At 39.4% G+C, this 16,693-nt stretch overlaps 1 protein-coding gene across 1 annotated transcript; it reads left to right on the forward strand.

Moving 5' to 3' along the window:
- Positions 1–1,617: 1,617 nt before the first annotated feature.
- On the forward strand, positions 1,618–15,378 carry kctd7 (potassium channel tetramerization domain containing 7). The gene is made up of 4 exons (XM_017688975.2): positions 1,618–2,071; positions 8,734–8,903; positions 9,167–9,345; positions 12,769–15,378. Exons 1-4 carry the CDS (start codon positions 1,802–1,804, stop codon positions 13,143–13,145), a joined length of 996 nt encoding a protein of 331 aa, XP_017544464.1. The 5' UTR covers positions 1,618–1,801; the 3' UTR covers positions 13,146–15,378.
- Positions 15,379–16,693: the final 1,315 nt, after the last annotated feature.

A 16,693-nucleotide genomic window follows, 5' to 3' on the forward strand; every position in this document is an offset into this window, starting at 1 on the left:
GGTGGGTGTTTCTAATAAAGTGGCCAGTTAGTGGAAGCACAAGGTGGGTGTTTCTAATAAAGTGGCCAGTTAGTAGAAGCACAAGGTAGGTGTTTCTAATAAAGTGGCCAGTGAGTGGAAGCACAAGGTAGGTGTTTCTAATAAAGTGGCCAGTTAGTGGAAGCACAAGGTGGGTGTTTCTAATAAAGTGGCCAGTTAGTAGAAGCACAAGGTAGGTGTTTCTAATAAAGTGGCCAGTTAGTGGAAGCACAAGGTCAGTGTTTCTAATAAAGTGGCCAGTTAGTGGAAGCACAAGGTGGGTGTTTCTAATAAAGTGGCCAGTTAATACCTGGAAAAAGGAAGTGCAAACGTTTCTGGTAAAATAAAACAAGTACTTAAATACTGAATAACGTCTAGAAATGTAACGGGATTTCTCAGTAAATGCAGCACAAACCTCCACATAAGAGCCGAAGTTTGAACTCTTTTCTTCTCCTTTTGTGATTGTTTTGGTCTAAAATAAAATGCTGTACTGATGCGTCTTCAAAAAAAAGAAAGAAAAGAAAAACACAGAAAAGGAATTAGTAGCTAAACCGGAACGGCTAAAATGAGCGAATAAAAAGAAGAAAAAGTAAAAGAGTGACTCACAAACCTTCCTGACAGAAGTAAAAGTAAGATCATTGGAATAAAACGCGTTTTCTGGGGTCGCCTCGTCCAGAAACGGCGCAGACGAGCTGCGTCAACCTGCGGAGTTAAACCACCAAGCCAACAGCGCCCTCTGGCGGCCGAGAACACAGCCTGTCAGCCTACGTCACGGGGATTATACATATACATTGCTTATTATTACATATACATTGATATTTTACACTTAGGATAAAAACAGATTTAGTTCAGATTTAGTTCAATCTAAAATTTAGCCTAAACACACTGAAATAAACAGGTTTATTATGAATTATTATTATTATTAATAAATTTTCAGATCGAAGTTCATTTTAAGTGTCTAGTTTAAAATAAATCTGTTTTTTCTCCCATCGAAGCTTTTATGCATTAATATCTGTATATATTTTAATTTAATATTTATTGTAACGCATTCTGCCTTTTCACTGCATGAGCTCAGAATACTGATTTTGTTTATAATTATAAAGGTTTCTATTAAAACGATAAAGAAACATTAGAAATTATGCAAGTTATGTAGATATTACAACAACATCAAAGCAGCCTGGAATCATCCCTGTCATTTGCATTAATTACGATCTGCATAATTTGCCACCGTGTATGAACTAGTAAACAGTCCAAGCACAGGAGGGCGGGGCTTGTCGGAATACAGGTGTTAAAAGAAAAACAACTTTATTTACATACACATATATGATTTGACAGGAATATAAATACATATCAGTGCAAATATAAATAATATACATGAGTATGAATATGAATATAAATATACATTTCAAATGTGAGGTGTTTAAATAAAAGCAAAATGTATGCATATCCAAATGTATGTATAAATGGCATATATATTTATATATAAGACACTGTACGCGCGCGTATTTATACATTAATGTAAATACATTCATATTTATTACATTTTGAATAAAGGTTAATGTACATAACTTCATATTTATCTTAACAGCCAATCCCCGTGTAGAGTAGGCAGAGGGGGCGTGGGGCGCCGGAAAACGGGTGGAAAACAAACCCAAACAGAAGCCCTGCTTATCTGTAGCTGCGGCCGCCTGAGAGTGATTTGTTCCCGGTTTGCTGGATCGAGTCGGTCCGCTTGAGAGCCGCCGTGGACGGAACCTCCCAGCAGGCCGTGTGGTCGGTGTGCATGCAGCAGAATGGAGCCGGAGACACGCCGAACGGAGCCGGAGACACGCCGGTGCTGAGGCGCTTCGGGCCGGAGGGCCGCGCAGGGCCGCAGCCGCGGGTCATGGTGGTGTTTTCGGCCGCCAGTGAGAGCGAGGAGTCCGTAGACGCGGGGACGGGCTTGGGGGGCGCAGCGGCGGGGCTGGAAGAGCAGGAGCCCCGCAGAGCAGCCACTGGAAGCCCGCTGAGGAGCCTGGGGAAGACCCTCCACTCCTTCAGCCCAGCTCAGGAGGTAAAACCGAGGTTTTTGTCTATCATGGGGGGTGTGGCTGGGTTACTAACATGGGGCACCTAAAAAGAAGGGTTCTTCAAGGGTTCTTTTAAATGGAATGGCTCTGTTTAGAACCACGCGGTCCATACAGAACCATTTGCATGCATAAATGGTTCTCTGCTCGTGGAAATCGATGGAGAATGTGTCGTGCGTGGTTCTGTGTGGAACCTTTTTGAAAATGCTTCTGTAAAGCACCAAAAAGGGTTCTACTGTTGTTATGAGCGTGACGTCAGAACAGTAGAAGAACCCTTTTCGGTGCTATGTAGAACCACATACAGCATGTTCTCCATCAGAAGAACCCTTTCTTCATGCAGAGACCCTTTTAAGCGGGCGAAAATGGCTCTGTGTGGAACTCATGGTTCTAAACAGAACCGTTCCCTTTGCTAAAGAACCCATTTTTAAGAAATGTTCTTTTCCTTTTTTTCCTTTTCTTCACAATATTTCGTTTTTCTGAAGTTTAATAAGTAAAAACAGATTTGAAACTAACTGTTAGTGTCACTTTTCATGAAAAACTGTGTCTTATCTGGGGTTCTCCGCGGGTTAAACAGCTCTATAGTGGAACATGCAGTTACCCCGGGCGCTTTAAGTACTGATAATATCCACGAAACGCCCATAAAAGCATATTTTTGACATTATTTATCACGATAACGATAAAATATGGTCATATTATCCTATATGGGAGCATGTATTCAGGCTTATAATATATAGATATGGCAAAACATGTAATATCACAACACATCATGAAGTTATAACAAGGCACAGTATTTATATATTTATTTTTTTGGTAAGTTGGAAAAGAGAAAGTAGAGCCAAATTTAAAAAAACCATCAAAAACAATAAGTTCAATGATTTATATTGAATATTTTATATGCTGCACTCGGTCCAGTCCAGCCGGGATGAATGATTAATTACGCCCTCTTTGTGATCTAACGTGCCGCTGGAATCTGTATAAGTAGGCAATATGACAGTGTGTCTATCATTATTGTGCTAAATTATGTTATAATATTATATAGTGTGTATCGTCAGTGCTTGTAGAAACTGACCAACTGCATGTTTCCTTGTAAAGAGAGACAGTTTAACTGCATATAGTGAATAAAAATCACAGTTTTCGGTGATAAAATGTAGCACTGCTGGCTCTTTCCTCTCTGATCTGATGTCTGAACAAAATATCGTCATATCCGTATTGCGATATTATATTTTTGCCATATCGCCCACCTCTGTGTACTGATCATGTCCACGATACGCTCAGAAAAGCATGTTATGATGTAACGTATCACGGTATTGATTAACATTGTCGTATTGCCCGGCTGTGGGTGTGGTTTGTTTATAAATTGCTGCTGTATTTTATGTAAAAGGTTTGAAGGTTTGTGTTTTTACGCTCGGCTGTGTTGTTTGTGTCGTGTGTCGCTGCATTAAGGTGTCTCTGTAAAATCCCCGGCGCTGGATTAACACAGTGTTGTAGTTCACTCTAACGTTAGAGCCTACAGTGCACAGCTGACCCAACCCACTCAACCTGCAACATCCAGATACAGCAAAGCTGTGACGAATTCACTCCTACAGAGCTGTATTACACATTAATACACCTTCTATTAATCAAATCATACGAGCTCTATTATTAATATGCAACTAGGCACAAATGAAATCTGAGCACAAGTATGTGGTTTAATCTGACACACAGTGTTGACTTCCATCTAGACAGTTTAGCCCTGTATTACAGTATAATGTTAGTCTTAATTTAACACTGTATTACGCAGTATATACTGTGTGTAGTACAGCGTTATAGGTCTCAGTTTAACACTGTATTACGCGGTATATACTGTGTGTAGTACGGCGTTATAGGTCTCAGTTTAACACTATTACGCGGTATATACTGTGTGTAGTACGGCGTTATAGGTCTCAGTTTAACACTGTATTACGCAGTATATACTGTGTGTAGTACAGCGTTATAGGTCTCAGTTTAACACTGTATTACGCAGTATATACTGTGTGTAGTACAGCGTTATAGGTCTCAGTTTAACACTGTATTACGCGGTATATACTGTGTGTAGTACGGCGTTATAGGTCTCAGTTTAACACTGTATTACGCAGTATATACTGTGTGTAGTACAGCGTTATAGGTCTCAGTTTAACACTGTATTACGCGGTATATACTGTGTGTAGTACAGCGTTATAGGTCTCAGTTTAACACTGTATTACGCGGTATATACTGTGTGTAGTACAGCGTTATAGGTCTCAGTTTAACACTGTATTACGCGGTATATACTGTGTGTAGTACAGCGTTATAGGTCTCAGTTTAACACTGTATTACGCGGTATATACTGTGTGTAGTACGGCGTTATAGGTCTCAGTTTAACACTGTATTACGCAGTATATACTGTGTGTAGTACAGCGTTATAGGTCTCAGTTTAACACTGTATTACGCGGTATATACTGTGTGTAGTACGGCGTTATAGGTCTCAGTTTAACACTATTACGCGGTATATACTGTGTGTAGTACGGCGTTATAGGTCTCAGTTTAACACTGTATTACGCAGTATATACTGTGTGTAGTACGGCGTTATAGGTCTCAGTTTAACACTGTATTACGCGGTATATACTGTGTGTAGTACGGCGTTATAGGTCTCAGTTTAACACTATTACGCGGTATATACTGTGTGTAGTACGGCGTTATAGGTCTCGGTTTAACACTGTATTACGCGGTATATACTGTGTGTAGTACGGCATTATAGGTCTCAGTTTAACACTGTATTACGCGGTATATACTGTGTGTAGTACGGCGTTATAGGTCTCAGTTTAACACTGTATTACGCGGTATATACTGTGTGTAGTACGGCGTTATAGGTCTCAGTTTAACACTGTATTACGCGGTATATACTGTGTGTAGTACGGCATTATAGGTCTCAGTTTAACACTGTATTACGCGGTATATACTGTGTGTAGTACGGCGTTATAGGTCTCAGTTTAACACTGTATTACGCAGTATATACTGTGTGTAGTACGGCGTTATAGGTCTCAGTTTAACACTGTATTACGCAGTATATACTGTGTGTAGTACAGCGTTATAGGTCTCAGTTTAACACTGTATTACGCGGTATATACTGTGTGTAGTACAGCGTTATAGGTCTCAGTTTAACACTGTATTACGCGGTATATACTGTGTGTAGTACAGCGTTATAGGTCTCAGTTTAACACTGTATTACGCGGTATATACTGTGTGTAGTACGGCGTTATAGGTCTCAGTTTAACACTGTATTACGCAGTATATACTGTGTGTAGTACGGCGTTATAGGTCTCAGTTTAACACTGTATTACGCGGTATATACTGTGTGTAGTACAGCGTTATAGGTCTCAGTTTAACACTGTATTACGCTGTATATACTGTGTGTAGTACGGCGTTATAGGTCTCAGTTTAACACTGTATTACGCAGTATATACTGTGTGTAGTACAGCGTTATAGGTCTCAGTTTAACACTGTATTACGCGGTATATACTGTGTGTAGTACGGCGTTATAGGTCTCAGTTTAACACTGTATTACGCAGTATATACTGTGTGTAGTACAGCGTTATAGGTCTCAGTTTAACACTGTATTACGCGGTATATACTGTGTGTAGTACGGCGTTATAGGTCTCAGTTTAACACTGTATTACGCAGTATATACTGTGTGTAGTACGGCGTTATAGGTCTCAGTTTAACACTGTATTACGCGGTATATACTGTGTGTAGTACGGCGTTATAGGTCTCAGTTTAACACTATTACGCGGTATATACTGTGTGTAGTACGGCGTTATAGGTCTCGGTTTAACACTATTACGCGGTATATACTGTGTGTAGTACGGCGTTATAGGTCTCGGTTTAACACTGTATTACGCGGTATATACTGTGTGTAGTACGGCGTTATAGGTCTCAGTTTAACACTGTATTACGCGGTATATACTGTGTGTAGTACGGCGTTATAGGTCTCAGTTTAACACTGTATTACGCAGTATATACTGTGTGTAGTACGGCGTTATAGGTCTCAGTTTAACACTGTATTACGCGGTATATACTGTGTGTAGTACGGCGTTATAGGTCTCAGTTTAACACTGTATTACGCGGTATATACTGTGTGTAGTACGGCGTTATAGGTCTCAGTTTAACACTGTATTACGCGGTATATACTGTGTGTAGTACGGCGTTATAGGTCTCAGTTTAACACTGTATTACGCGGTATATACTGTGTGTAGTACGGCGTTATAGGTCTCAGTTTAACACTGTATTACGCGGTATATACTGTGTGTAGTACAGCGTTATAGGTCTCAGTTTAACACTGTATTACGCGGTATATACTGTGTGTAGTACAGCGTTATAGGTCTCAGTTTAACACTGTATTACGCGGTATATACTGTGTGTAGTACGGCGTTATAGGTCTCAGTTTAACACTGTATTACGCAGTATATACTGTGTGTAGTACGGCGTTATAGGTCTCAGTTTAACACTGTATTACGCGGTATATACTGTGTGTAGTACGGCGTTATAGGTCTCAGTTTAACACTGTATTACGCGGTATATACTGTGTGTAGTACGGCGTTATAGGTCTCAGTTTAACACTGTATTACGCGGTATATACTGTGTGTAGTACGGCGTTATAGGTCTCAGTTTAACACTGTATTACGCGGTATATACTGTGTGTAGTACGGCGTTATAAGTCTCAGTTTAACACTGTATTACACGGTATATACTGTGTGTAGTACGGCGTTATAGGTCTCAGTTTAACACTGTATTACGCAGTATATACTGTGTGTAGTACGGCGTTATAGGTCTCAGTTTAACACTGTATTACGCGGTATATACTGTGTGTAGTACGGCGTTATAAGTCTCAGTTTAACACTGTATTACGCAGTATATACTGTGTGTAGTACGGCGTTATAGGTCTCAGTTTAACACTGTATTACGCGGTATATACTGTGTATAATGCAAGACAGTGTTAATTAAGCTGTATAATATACAGCATGTACTATGTACATTGTATATAATACAACACTCCCAGTACTAATTTAACACTACAGTGTACAGTGTGTAAAGTGTACTGTATTCTGTGTATCATACAACATCGTAAGTGGTAATTTAACAGTGTAATATGCATTATATAATGCTTGTCATATATAATGTATATAATTCAACAGGGACAGGTTAACAGTGTAATATGCAGTATACACTGTGTACTGCATATAATAGAACAGTAAGTAGTAATTTAATTAATTTAAATAATGTATATAACAACTTCATGAGTGTTCATTTAATATATTACACTGTATATACTGTTATAATGTATATAATACAATACTATAAGTGTTGATTTAACAGTGTAATATACAGCATTTACTGCATACATTACATACTGTATATAACACAACACTGCCAGTACTAGTTAACAGTGTAAAATACTGTATATACAGTTTACTGTACGTAATATATAATAATAATAATACAACAGTATCAAGTACAGTATATACTGCTTGTATTTTCTTTGAGTGTTAAATCAGTAGCACGTTCCTCACGTCCCTCCACTTAACTGCTGGATCTGTTCACTACAGGCAACAGAAGCATTAACCAGGTTCCCTTTACATTTCCTCAGCCCTGATTGGCTCGTTTCCCCCCCGGTGGGTGGGCCTGCGGCTCCTAATTGGCTCACAGTCACATGGCTGTCAAATCGGACGTCTCTGTGGGATTAAAGGTGCTTAATGGTGTTTTGGAAAGGCCCTGCTGAAGGTGTCACTGATGAACTCGCCGTGTCCTCTGATTAGTGTAATCGCATTAGAGCCAGAGCCCTTTTCAACTCGAGCTCTCCAAATATTCATATTCGGCCCTGATTGGGTGATGTGATTATCTGTTGCAGTACATTTATGGATGTTTTGCTGTAGTTTTCTGCATGGATAATGCAAATTTACTCAGAAGTGTTACATCATCACATGACACAATGGAATGAGAATATCATTACAACTAACTGCTAAAGCGAGCGAGGACAAGTATAGCGTATCCATGGAAATGAGTGTAGTGTAACTATGGAAACAGGTAAACTGTAACCATGGAAACATGTGTAGTGTAGCCATGAAAACATATATAGCGTAACTATGCAAATTAAAGTAGCATAACTATGCTAATGCTTTTTATAACCATGGAACTGGACATAGCATCAGCATGGCAATGAGTGTAGCACAACCATGGAAACAGGTGTAGTGTAGCCATGGAAGCAGGTATAGTGTAGCCTAGGAAACAGGTATTGTATAACCATGGAAACGGGTGTAGTGTAGCATTGGAAACAGGTGTAGTGTAACCATGGAAACGGGTGTAGTGTAGCATTGGAAACAGGTATTGTATAACCATGGAGACGGGTGTAGTGTAGCCTTGGAAACAGGTGTAGTGTAACCATGGAGACGGGTGTAGTGTAGCATTGGAAACAGGTGTAGTGTAACCATGGAGACGGGTGTAGTGTAGCATTGGAAACAGGTGTAGTGTAACCATGGAGACGGGTGTAGTGTAGCCTTGGAGATATTTCCAGTGCAAATTACAACTACACCTGCAGATTAATGTTATAATGTGGGTTATAATAATGCCACCCCCCCCTCCTCCCCCCATGCTGTAGTTTCCCGAGGTGATTCCTCTGAATGTTGGGGGGACGTATTTCACCACCCGTCTGTCCACCCTGCGCCGGTATGAGGACACCATGCTGGCGGCCATGTTCAGTGGACGGCACCACATCCCCCGAGACCCCGAGGGGCGCTACTTCATCGACCGGGATGGAGCGTATTTCGGGTGAGTGAATACAGGGTGCAAAAACTTATTAACATCTGTCCCACTGTACCGAGAGCCCTGATTCTGACTGTAACATATAGAGTGGTGTCCAGACTGCTCAGGAAAGTTTAGATAATATTAATACTATAACTGAACAGTAATACGTAGTAATAATAATATATTAATATGATTAGGGATCTTCTTTTTATAATAACTGACTAATAGAAGTTTAAAGCTGTGCTAATCCCGGGTCCCAGTGTGACGCGTCCTGTGTTGTGATTTAGGGACATCCTGAACTTCCTGCGTGGGGGGGAGCTGCCGCAGAGGGACCGAGTGCGTGCGGTTCACAGAGAGGCGCAGTATTACGCTATCGGCCCCCTGCTGGAGAGCCTGGAGGACACGCAGCCTCTGACCGGAGAGAAAGTCCGGCAGGCCTTCCTGGACCTGCTGCCGTATTATAAAGGTGCGGTGCTGAAGATACTGATAGAAATGGGCTTCAGCAGGTTTGCTTCGTGGGCTGTTCTAAATCTGGATCAGTGTTTTTTTAACAGCTAGTGTTTAATTACAGTGGTTCACACTTTAAAAGACTAGTTTAAAAAATGTCTCAGCTGATTGGCTGCATTTGGGGGAAAAGGGTTTGGCTTGAGTATCTTCAGTATCTGTTCTAAATTATTCAGTATCTACTGTGAATTATTCAGTATGTACAGTGAGTTATTCAGTATCTACTGTGAGTTATTCAGTATCTACTGTGAGTTATTCAGTATCTACTGTGAATTATTCAGTATCTACTGTGAATTATTTGGTGTCCTCTATTAATTATTCAGTATCTACTGTGAGTTATTCAGTATGTACTGTGAGTTATTCAGTATGTACTGTGAGTTATTCAGTATCTACTGTGAATTATTCAGTATGTACTGTGAGTTATTCACTATGTACTGTGAGTTATTCAGTATGTACTGTGAGTTATTCAGTATGTACTGTGAGTTATTCAGTATCTACTGTGAGTTATTCAGTATGTACTGTGAGTTATTCAGTATCTACAGTGAGTTATTCAGTATCTACAGTGAGTTATTCAGTATCTACTGTGAATTATTCAGTATCTACTGTGAGTTATTCAGTATGTACTGTGAGTTATTCAGTATGTACTGTGAGTTATTCACTATGTACTGTGAGTTATTCAGTATGTACTGTGAGTTATTCAGTATCTACTGTGAGTTATTCAGTATCTACTGTGAATTATTCAGTATCTACAGTGAGTTATTCAGTATGTAGTGTGAGTTATTCAGTATGTAGTGTGAGTTATTCAGTATCTACTGTGAGTTATTCAGTATGTACTGTGAATTATTCAGTATCTACTGTGAATTATTCAGTATCTACTGTGAATTATTCAGTATCTACAGTGAGTTATTCAGTATGTACTGTGAGTTATTCAGTATCTACTGTGAGTTATTCAGTATCTACTGTGAGTTATTCAGTATGTACTGTGAATTATTCAGTATCTACTGTGAATTATTCAGTATCTACAGTGAGTTATTCAGTATCTAATATGAATTATTCAGTATCTACAGTGAGTTATTCAGTATCTACTATGAATTATTCAGTATGTACTGTGAGTTATTCAGTATGTACTGTGAGTTATTCAGTATGTACTGTGAGTTATTCAGTATCTACTGTGAGTTATTCAGTATCTACTGTGAATTATTCAGTATCTACAGTGAGTTATTCAGTATGTACTGTGAGTTATTCAGTATCTACTGTGAGTTATTCAGTATCTACTGTGAGTTATTCAGTATGTACTGTGAATTATTCAGTATCTACTGTGAATTATTCAGTATCTACAGTGAGTTATTCAGTATCTAATATGAATTATTCAGTATCTACAGTGAGTTATTCAGTATGTACTGTGAGTTATTCAGTATCTACTGTGAATTATTCAGTGTCTACTGTGAGTTATTCAGTATCTACTATGAATTATTCAGTATGTAGTGTGAGTTATTCAGTATGTAGTGTGAGTTATTCAGTATGTAGTGTGAGTTATTCAGTATGTAGTGTGAGTTATTCAGTATCTACTGTGAGTTATTCAGTATGTACTGTGAATTATTCAGTATCTACTGTGAATTATTCAGTATCTACTGTGAATTATTCAGTATCTAATATGAATTATTCAGTATCTACAGTGAGTTATTCAGTATCTACTATGAATTATTCAGTATGTACTGTGAGTTATTCAGTATCTACAGTGAGTTATTCAGTATGTACTGTGAGTTATTCAGTATCTACTGTGAGTTATTCAGTATGTACTGTGAATTATTCAGTATCTACTGTGAATTATTCAGTATCTACAGTGAGTTATTCAGTATCTAATATGAATTATTCAGTATCTACAGTGAGTTATTCAGTATCTACTGTGAGTTATTCAGTATGTACTGTGAGTTATTCAGTATGTACTGTGAGTTATTCAGTATCTACTGTGAGTTATTCAGTATCTACTGTGAATTATTTGGTGTCCTTTATGAATTATTCAGCAACTATTATGAATTATTTGGTGTCCTCTATGAATTATTCAGTATCTACTGTGAATTATTCAGTATGTACTGTGAGTTATTCAGTATCTACTGTGAATTATTCAGTGTCTACTGTGAGTTATTCAGTATCTACTATGAATTATTCAGTATCTACTGTGAGTTATTCAGTATGTAGTGTGAGTTATTCAGTATGTAGTGTGAGTTATTCAGTATCTACTGTGAGTTATTCAGTATCTACTGTGAGTTATTCAGTATGTACTGTGAATTATTCAGTATCTACTGTGAATTATTCAGTATCTACTGTGAATTATTCAGTATCTAATATGAATTATTCAGTATCTACAGTGAGTTATTCAGTATCTACTATGAATTATTCAGTATGTACTGTGAGTTATTCAGTATCTACAGTGAGTTATTCAGTATGTACTGTGAGTTATTCAGTATCTACTGTGAGTTATTCAGTATCTACTGTGAGTTATTCAGTATCTACTGTGAGTTATTCAGTATCTAATATGAATTATTCAGTATCTACAGTGAGTTATTCAGTATCTACTATGAATTATTCAGTATCTACTGTGAGTTATTCAGTATGTACTGTGAGTTATTCAGTATGTACTGTGAGTTATTCAGTATCTACTGTGAGTTATTCAGTATCTACTGTGAATTATTTGGTGTCCTTTATGAATTATTCAGCAACTATTATGAATTATTTGGTGTCCTCTATGAATTATTCAGTATCTACTGTGAATTATTCGGTGTCCTCTATGAATTATTCAGTAACTATTATGAATTATTTAGTATTCACTATGAATTATTTGGTATCCAATATGATTTATTTGGTATCTATTACGAAATATTCACTATCAACTATGAATTACTCAGTAAATACTAGAGCTGGGCGATATGGCAAAATGTAATATAACGGTACTGAAGGATGTTTTTTACAATGCATCACAATATTTAGTTTATTATTCTGACATCGGACAATTCAGAACAAAGTAGCGGCACATTTTAAAAACACTAGCAAAAACGATTGTTCCAGTGATTTGTATTCAACATGTCACTCACTGCTCTGCGCTAAATCCAGTTAAACAGCACTAATGATGTTCTCTTTGTGATCAATCATGCAGGTGAGGGTGTTTTTAAGGACTGTCAATATCAGGGATGTACTCAAACAATATATTGTGAAGTAATTGATCACGATACCGATAAATATTGTTATATTGCCCAGCTTTAGTAACGAGGTGAATGATTCAGTGTTTACTGTGAATTATTCAGGATCTACTCCGTGGGTATTGACAGTGCTAGTCGTGAGGAATGTGTTTTCATTTAAACGTAAGAATTTCCCCCTTTTCTCTCAGATAACCTGGAGCGGATCGTGGAGATAGCGAAGCTGCGAGCGATGCAGCGGAAGGCGCGCTTTGCCAAGTTGAAGGTGTGCGTCTATAAGGAGGAGATGCCCATCACGCCGTACGAGCGGCCGCTCTTCAACTCCCTGCGGTTCGAGCGCTCGGAGAGCGAGGCCAAGCTGTTCGAGCACCACTGCGAGGTGGACGTGTCCTTCGGGCCGTGGGAGGCCGTGGCGGACGTTTATGACCTGCTGCACTGCATCGTGAGCGACCTGGCCGAGCGCGGCATCACCGCGGACCAGCAGTGCATCGGAGTCTGTGACAAACACCTCATCAATCACTACTACTGCAAACGGCCCATCTACGAGTTTAAGATCACCTGGTGGTGAAGGACGGCACGCTCTCAAAACCGATGTGTTAAAGCCATAGCACTACGTACAATTTATTTATTTATTTTCTAATTAATGAAGTAGCATCGGCTTTGGGTCACACTGCATTTTTTTAATAGTTGAAAAATGCGAACCTCAATTTCCTAAACAATTGACACTTTTCTAAACGCTGCTTCTGGCTACGCTCTGCCTGTCGCTAACCAACAATAGCATTGTAACGGTCTGTCGGCTGGGTTATTAGCATCTTATACGCTGTTAGGGATGCACCAGTATGAGAATTCTGGGCAAATGGCGATATCTGATATTTTCATGTACACACATTTATAAAACATGAAGAAATGGACCCTCCAGGCCTATAAAACACAAACATTTTAGTAGCTGTTGTCACATTTAATATGTGATAATATAATTCCTGTATCATAGTTAGACGGTTAATGTTGTCTAGCATCCATGTTTACTGGTGCTGAAGCCCCGCCCACCCTCTGATCTGATTGGTTAACAATGAGAGAGCCTACTTGACCACTTTTTTCAGATGAAGGCAGATGGAGCGCTCGGCAAATTTCACAAATGATGCAAAACGTTATTCTGCAAATTGCTTGCAGTTACACATTTCCACCACAGAGGTCGCCAAATCCTCACATATATGCATTGCTGCTTCAGAAACAACACATTATTAGCTACTTTTAACGCAGCCAGTGTGTTATTGTTTTATTTAACAAAGTCAAAGTTTTAACACAAAGCAAAAGGTTCTTTTACAGATATGTGCTTTGGTCTTGAGTCCTGACCCCAAACTGGTTAAAATTGTGGTAACGCATCATTTTTGAGAGTGTCGCTGCAGCAGGTTAGGTTCTTGTCTAAGCTTCTCTGCAGTCCCACTGCAGTCTGTCTACAATAAAAATAAGTTTGGGGACACTTTTCCGTGCAGCTAAGGGAAATAATTTATTACAAATCATCGTTATATATTTTCCTCATATTAAGTTATTGCAAACCAGCAAAGACGATTTATATTATTGAACATGTGAAGCTAGTGTGTGTCCCCAAACTTTTGATGCCTCGTGTATGAAGGTTCCATGATGGCTGAGGAACTGAAAGCGGTAGAAAATATCTCCTGGGCTGCACCTGTCGCAGCTCTCGTGACTGTAGTTTTGCATTATCTGCAGTAGCTCCTTAGTTTGTAATTAATAGCGTAACTTATTTGGACTTACCTTCAGTTGGTATTGTTTTCTTCTGTCTCATCCCCAGTATCTGGAGCAAGTTGACTCTTGTGGAACAGTGTTCTGTGTTCTGTGCTTCACCTCTATCAGTGCTGAGTCTCTACACCGTATCTTTGTGTGAATGTATTGATGGAGAGGGCTAGATCAACTGGATTATTGTGAATCGTTATTGTTTGTCCTTTATTTGTTCTGGTCCAATTATATCGTCTTTGGTTTTAATTGTCCACTCCAGGCTCCGCCCACAAATGCCTTCCTTTATGGTTACCATTTGTAGGATGGACAAGCTTTACAGAACGCAATCATCCAAACGCATGAGAAGCTGTACACTCAGTTTATATCACAATACCTACATTTAGAGTCGGTTTAGAGTCTGTCTGCCCTGCGATGGACTGGCGACCTGTCCAGGGTGTATCTTGCCTTCAGCCCGAAGACTGCTGGGATAGGCTCCAGCACCCCCCGCGACCCTGACGGAGAAGCGGCTTAAAAAATGGATGGATGACTATTTTTTAGGTAGTAGTAGTATAACTGCATAATAGTAGTTATTATTATTATTATTAGTAGTAGGAGTAGTCGTTGTGTAATTCTATACATACTCTAGTGTTTAGTTAAATGAAGTAACCTTAGGTTTAACAGTAGAGTTATACAGGACTCTTATTTTGATAACATTGCTGTTCCAGCGAAGTGTTGGCAAAGGAGAGCAGGTACATATCAGAGAACCTGTAGAGAGGAGAATTCCTGCTCTGCAATGTCTTCCGGGTTTCTCTAACACTAGGGGGCGCTCCCGAGCCAGTCCGGATTGAACGGGTTGATATGGAGCCTTTGATTAAAATCATAGTTTATAAAAACTGAAACATTTTAATGTAAAAGAATTCCTTCGTTTCCTGAACAGCGTAAAACATTTTAACACCGCTGTTTTATTTAAGAGCTTTTAAACTCGAGTTATAGGAGTTTAAACCACCGCCTCATGTATATTCATGACATCAGTGAGCGCGAACAGCCAATGAGGCTCTGCTCGCCCATCAATCATCCCGCTCTAGCAGTAAAGCCCCGCCTCCTGCTGCCCAAATTGAGGACTCGCTCTCAGGCGCCCTCTGCTGTTCAGCAGTCCTGTTTCTGATATAACGGGGGAAATAGGAAGCGGCCAGACTCCTCACACACCACCTCTGTACATATATTGTTCGGTGAAACATTAGCATGATGGCTAATTCATTTCCTGTTTCAAAATTAGTGCCGTCGAGCTGGATTTAGCTCCAAATATTGAACAAAAACAGCTTTTTTAATAGGATTTTTTAAAAACGTAGCACTACTGGTTCTTTTCTTCACTTCCACCTGATCAGACGCCTGAAAAATCAAAAACCGTGACATATTCTGTGTTGTAAAAATTTCTTGAAATATCATGATATTATATTGTTGCCATATCGGCCACATCTAGTTTCTGGCCTTCCTTGTTTTTGTTGGCTGTAACCGCACGGTCCAGCTCGGTAACTCGGCGTTTTAAACCGTGAACTCATCGTCGGGTCGCGACCCTAAACGACAGCCTGAATCGAGCGGATTTCATCCAGCGTTCTGTAAAACTCTGCCGACATCACAAAAGTAGCTATGACAGAATGTTTGTGGGCGGAGCCTGGAAAGGGAAACCCTGTAGAATTTCTATCAGCACCACCATCCAGACCGCAGCTACCATAAAACGCCTCTGCTAAAAAAACAACGCGCTGTTTGTAGTGGGCTAATAGCTTTTGTCGGAAAAGTTAAAGGTCACGTCTTCACGGTCACCCGAGCTTGTTTTTGGGGCGTATCTGTATAATCTGTATAATATCTTTTTTAAATCATGAACTGAAGTGTGCATTGATGAATAACTGGACTGTTAGCCACCTTATTGCTGTTAAGGTTACCTCCTGTTTACTCCGGTCTAAATCCTACGGACTGCTGTCTGCTGCTAATCCTCGTATTTCCTCTGTACTTTCGGGCGGATGTAGCTCATGCCTTATTCAGGAGAACCGTTTCTGGTTCTTATTAGCACTAAGAAACCGTTTAGGGCGGTCACTGTTGATTTTATTATGAAGGAGTCATTTTAGTGGTTTTTTAAAAAAAAAAAAATTTCCATGGCCAAGTAATCAGAGGTGTAAAATTCAGGTCCAGAAAGTAAAAAACCTTCCCAGGATTTTGTTCCAACCGCCTGGCTTCTCTTGTTAGACCAAACCATCAAGAGGGCTGTCCAGGCAGTTGGAACAAAATCCTGGGAAGGGTTTTTATTTTCTGGACCTGACTTTTACACCTCTGCAAGTAATTAGCATTTTCATGATAAAAATGGAAGGGACGCCTTTATAAAGATGG

This window comes from Pygocentrus nattereri, chromosome 18 (genome assembly GCF_015220715.1).
Source record: "Pygocentrus nattereri isolate fPygNat1 chromosome 18, fPygNat1.pri, whole genome shotgun sequence".
Classification (NCBI taxonomy): domain Eukaryota; kingdom Metazoa; phylum Chordata; class Actinopteri; order Characiformes; family Serrasalmidae; genus Pygocentrus; species Pygocentrus nattereri.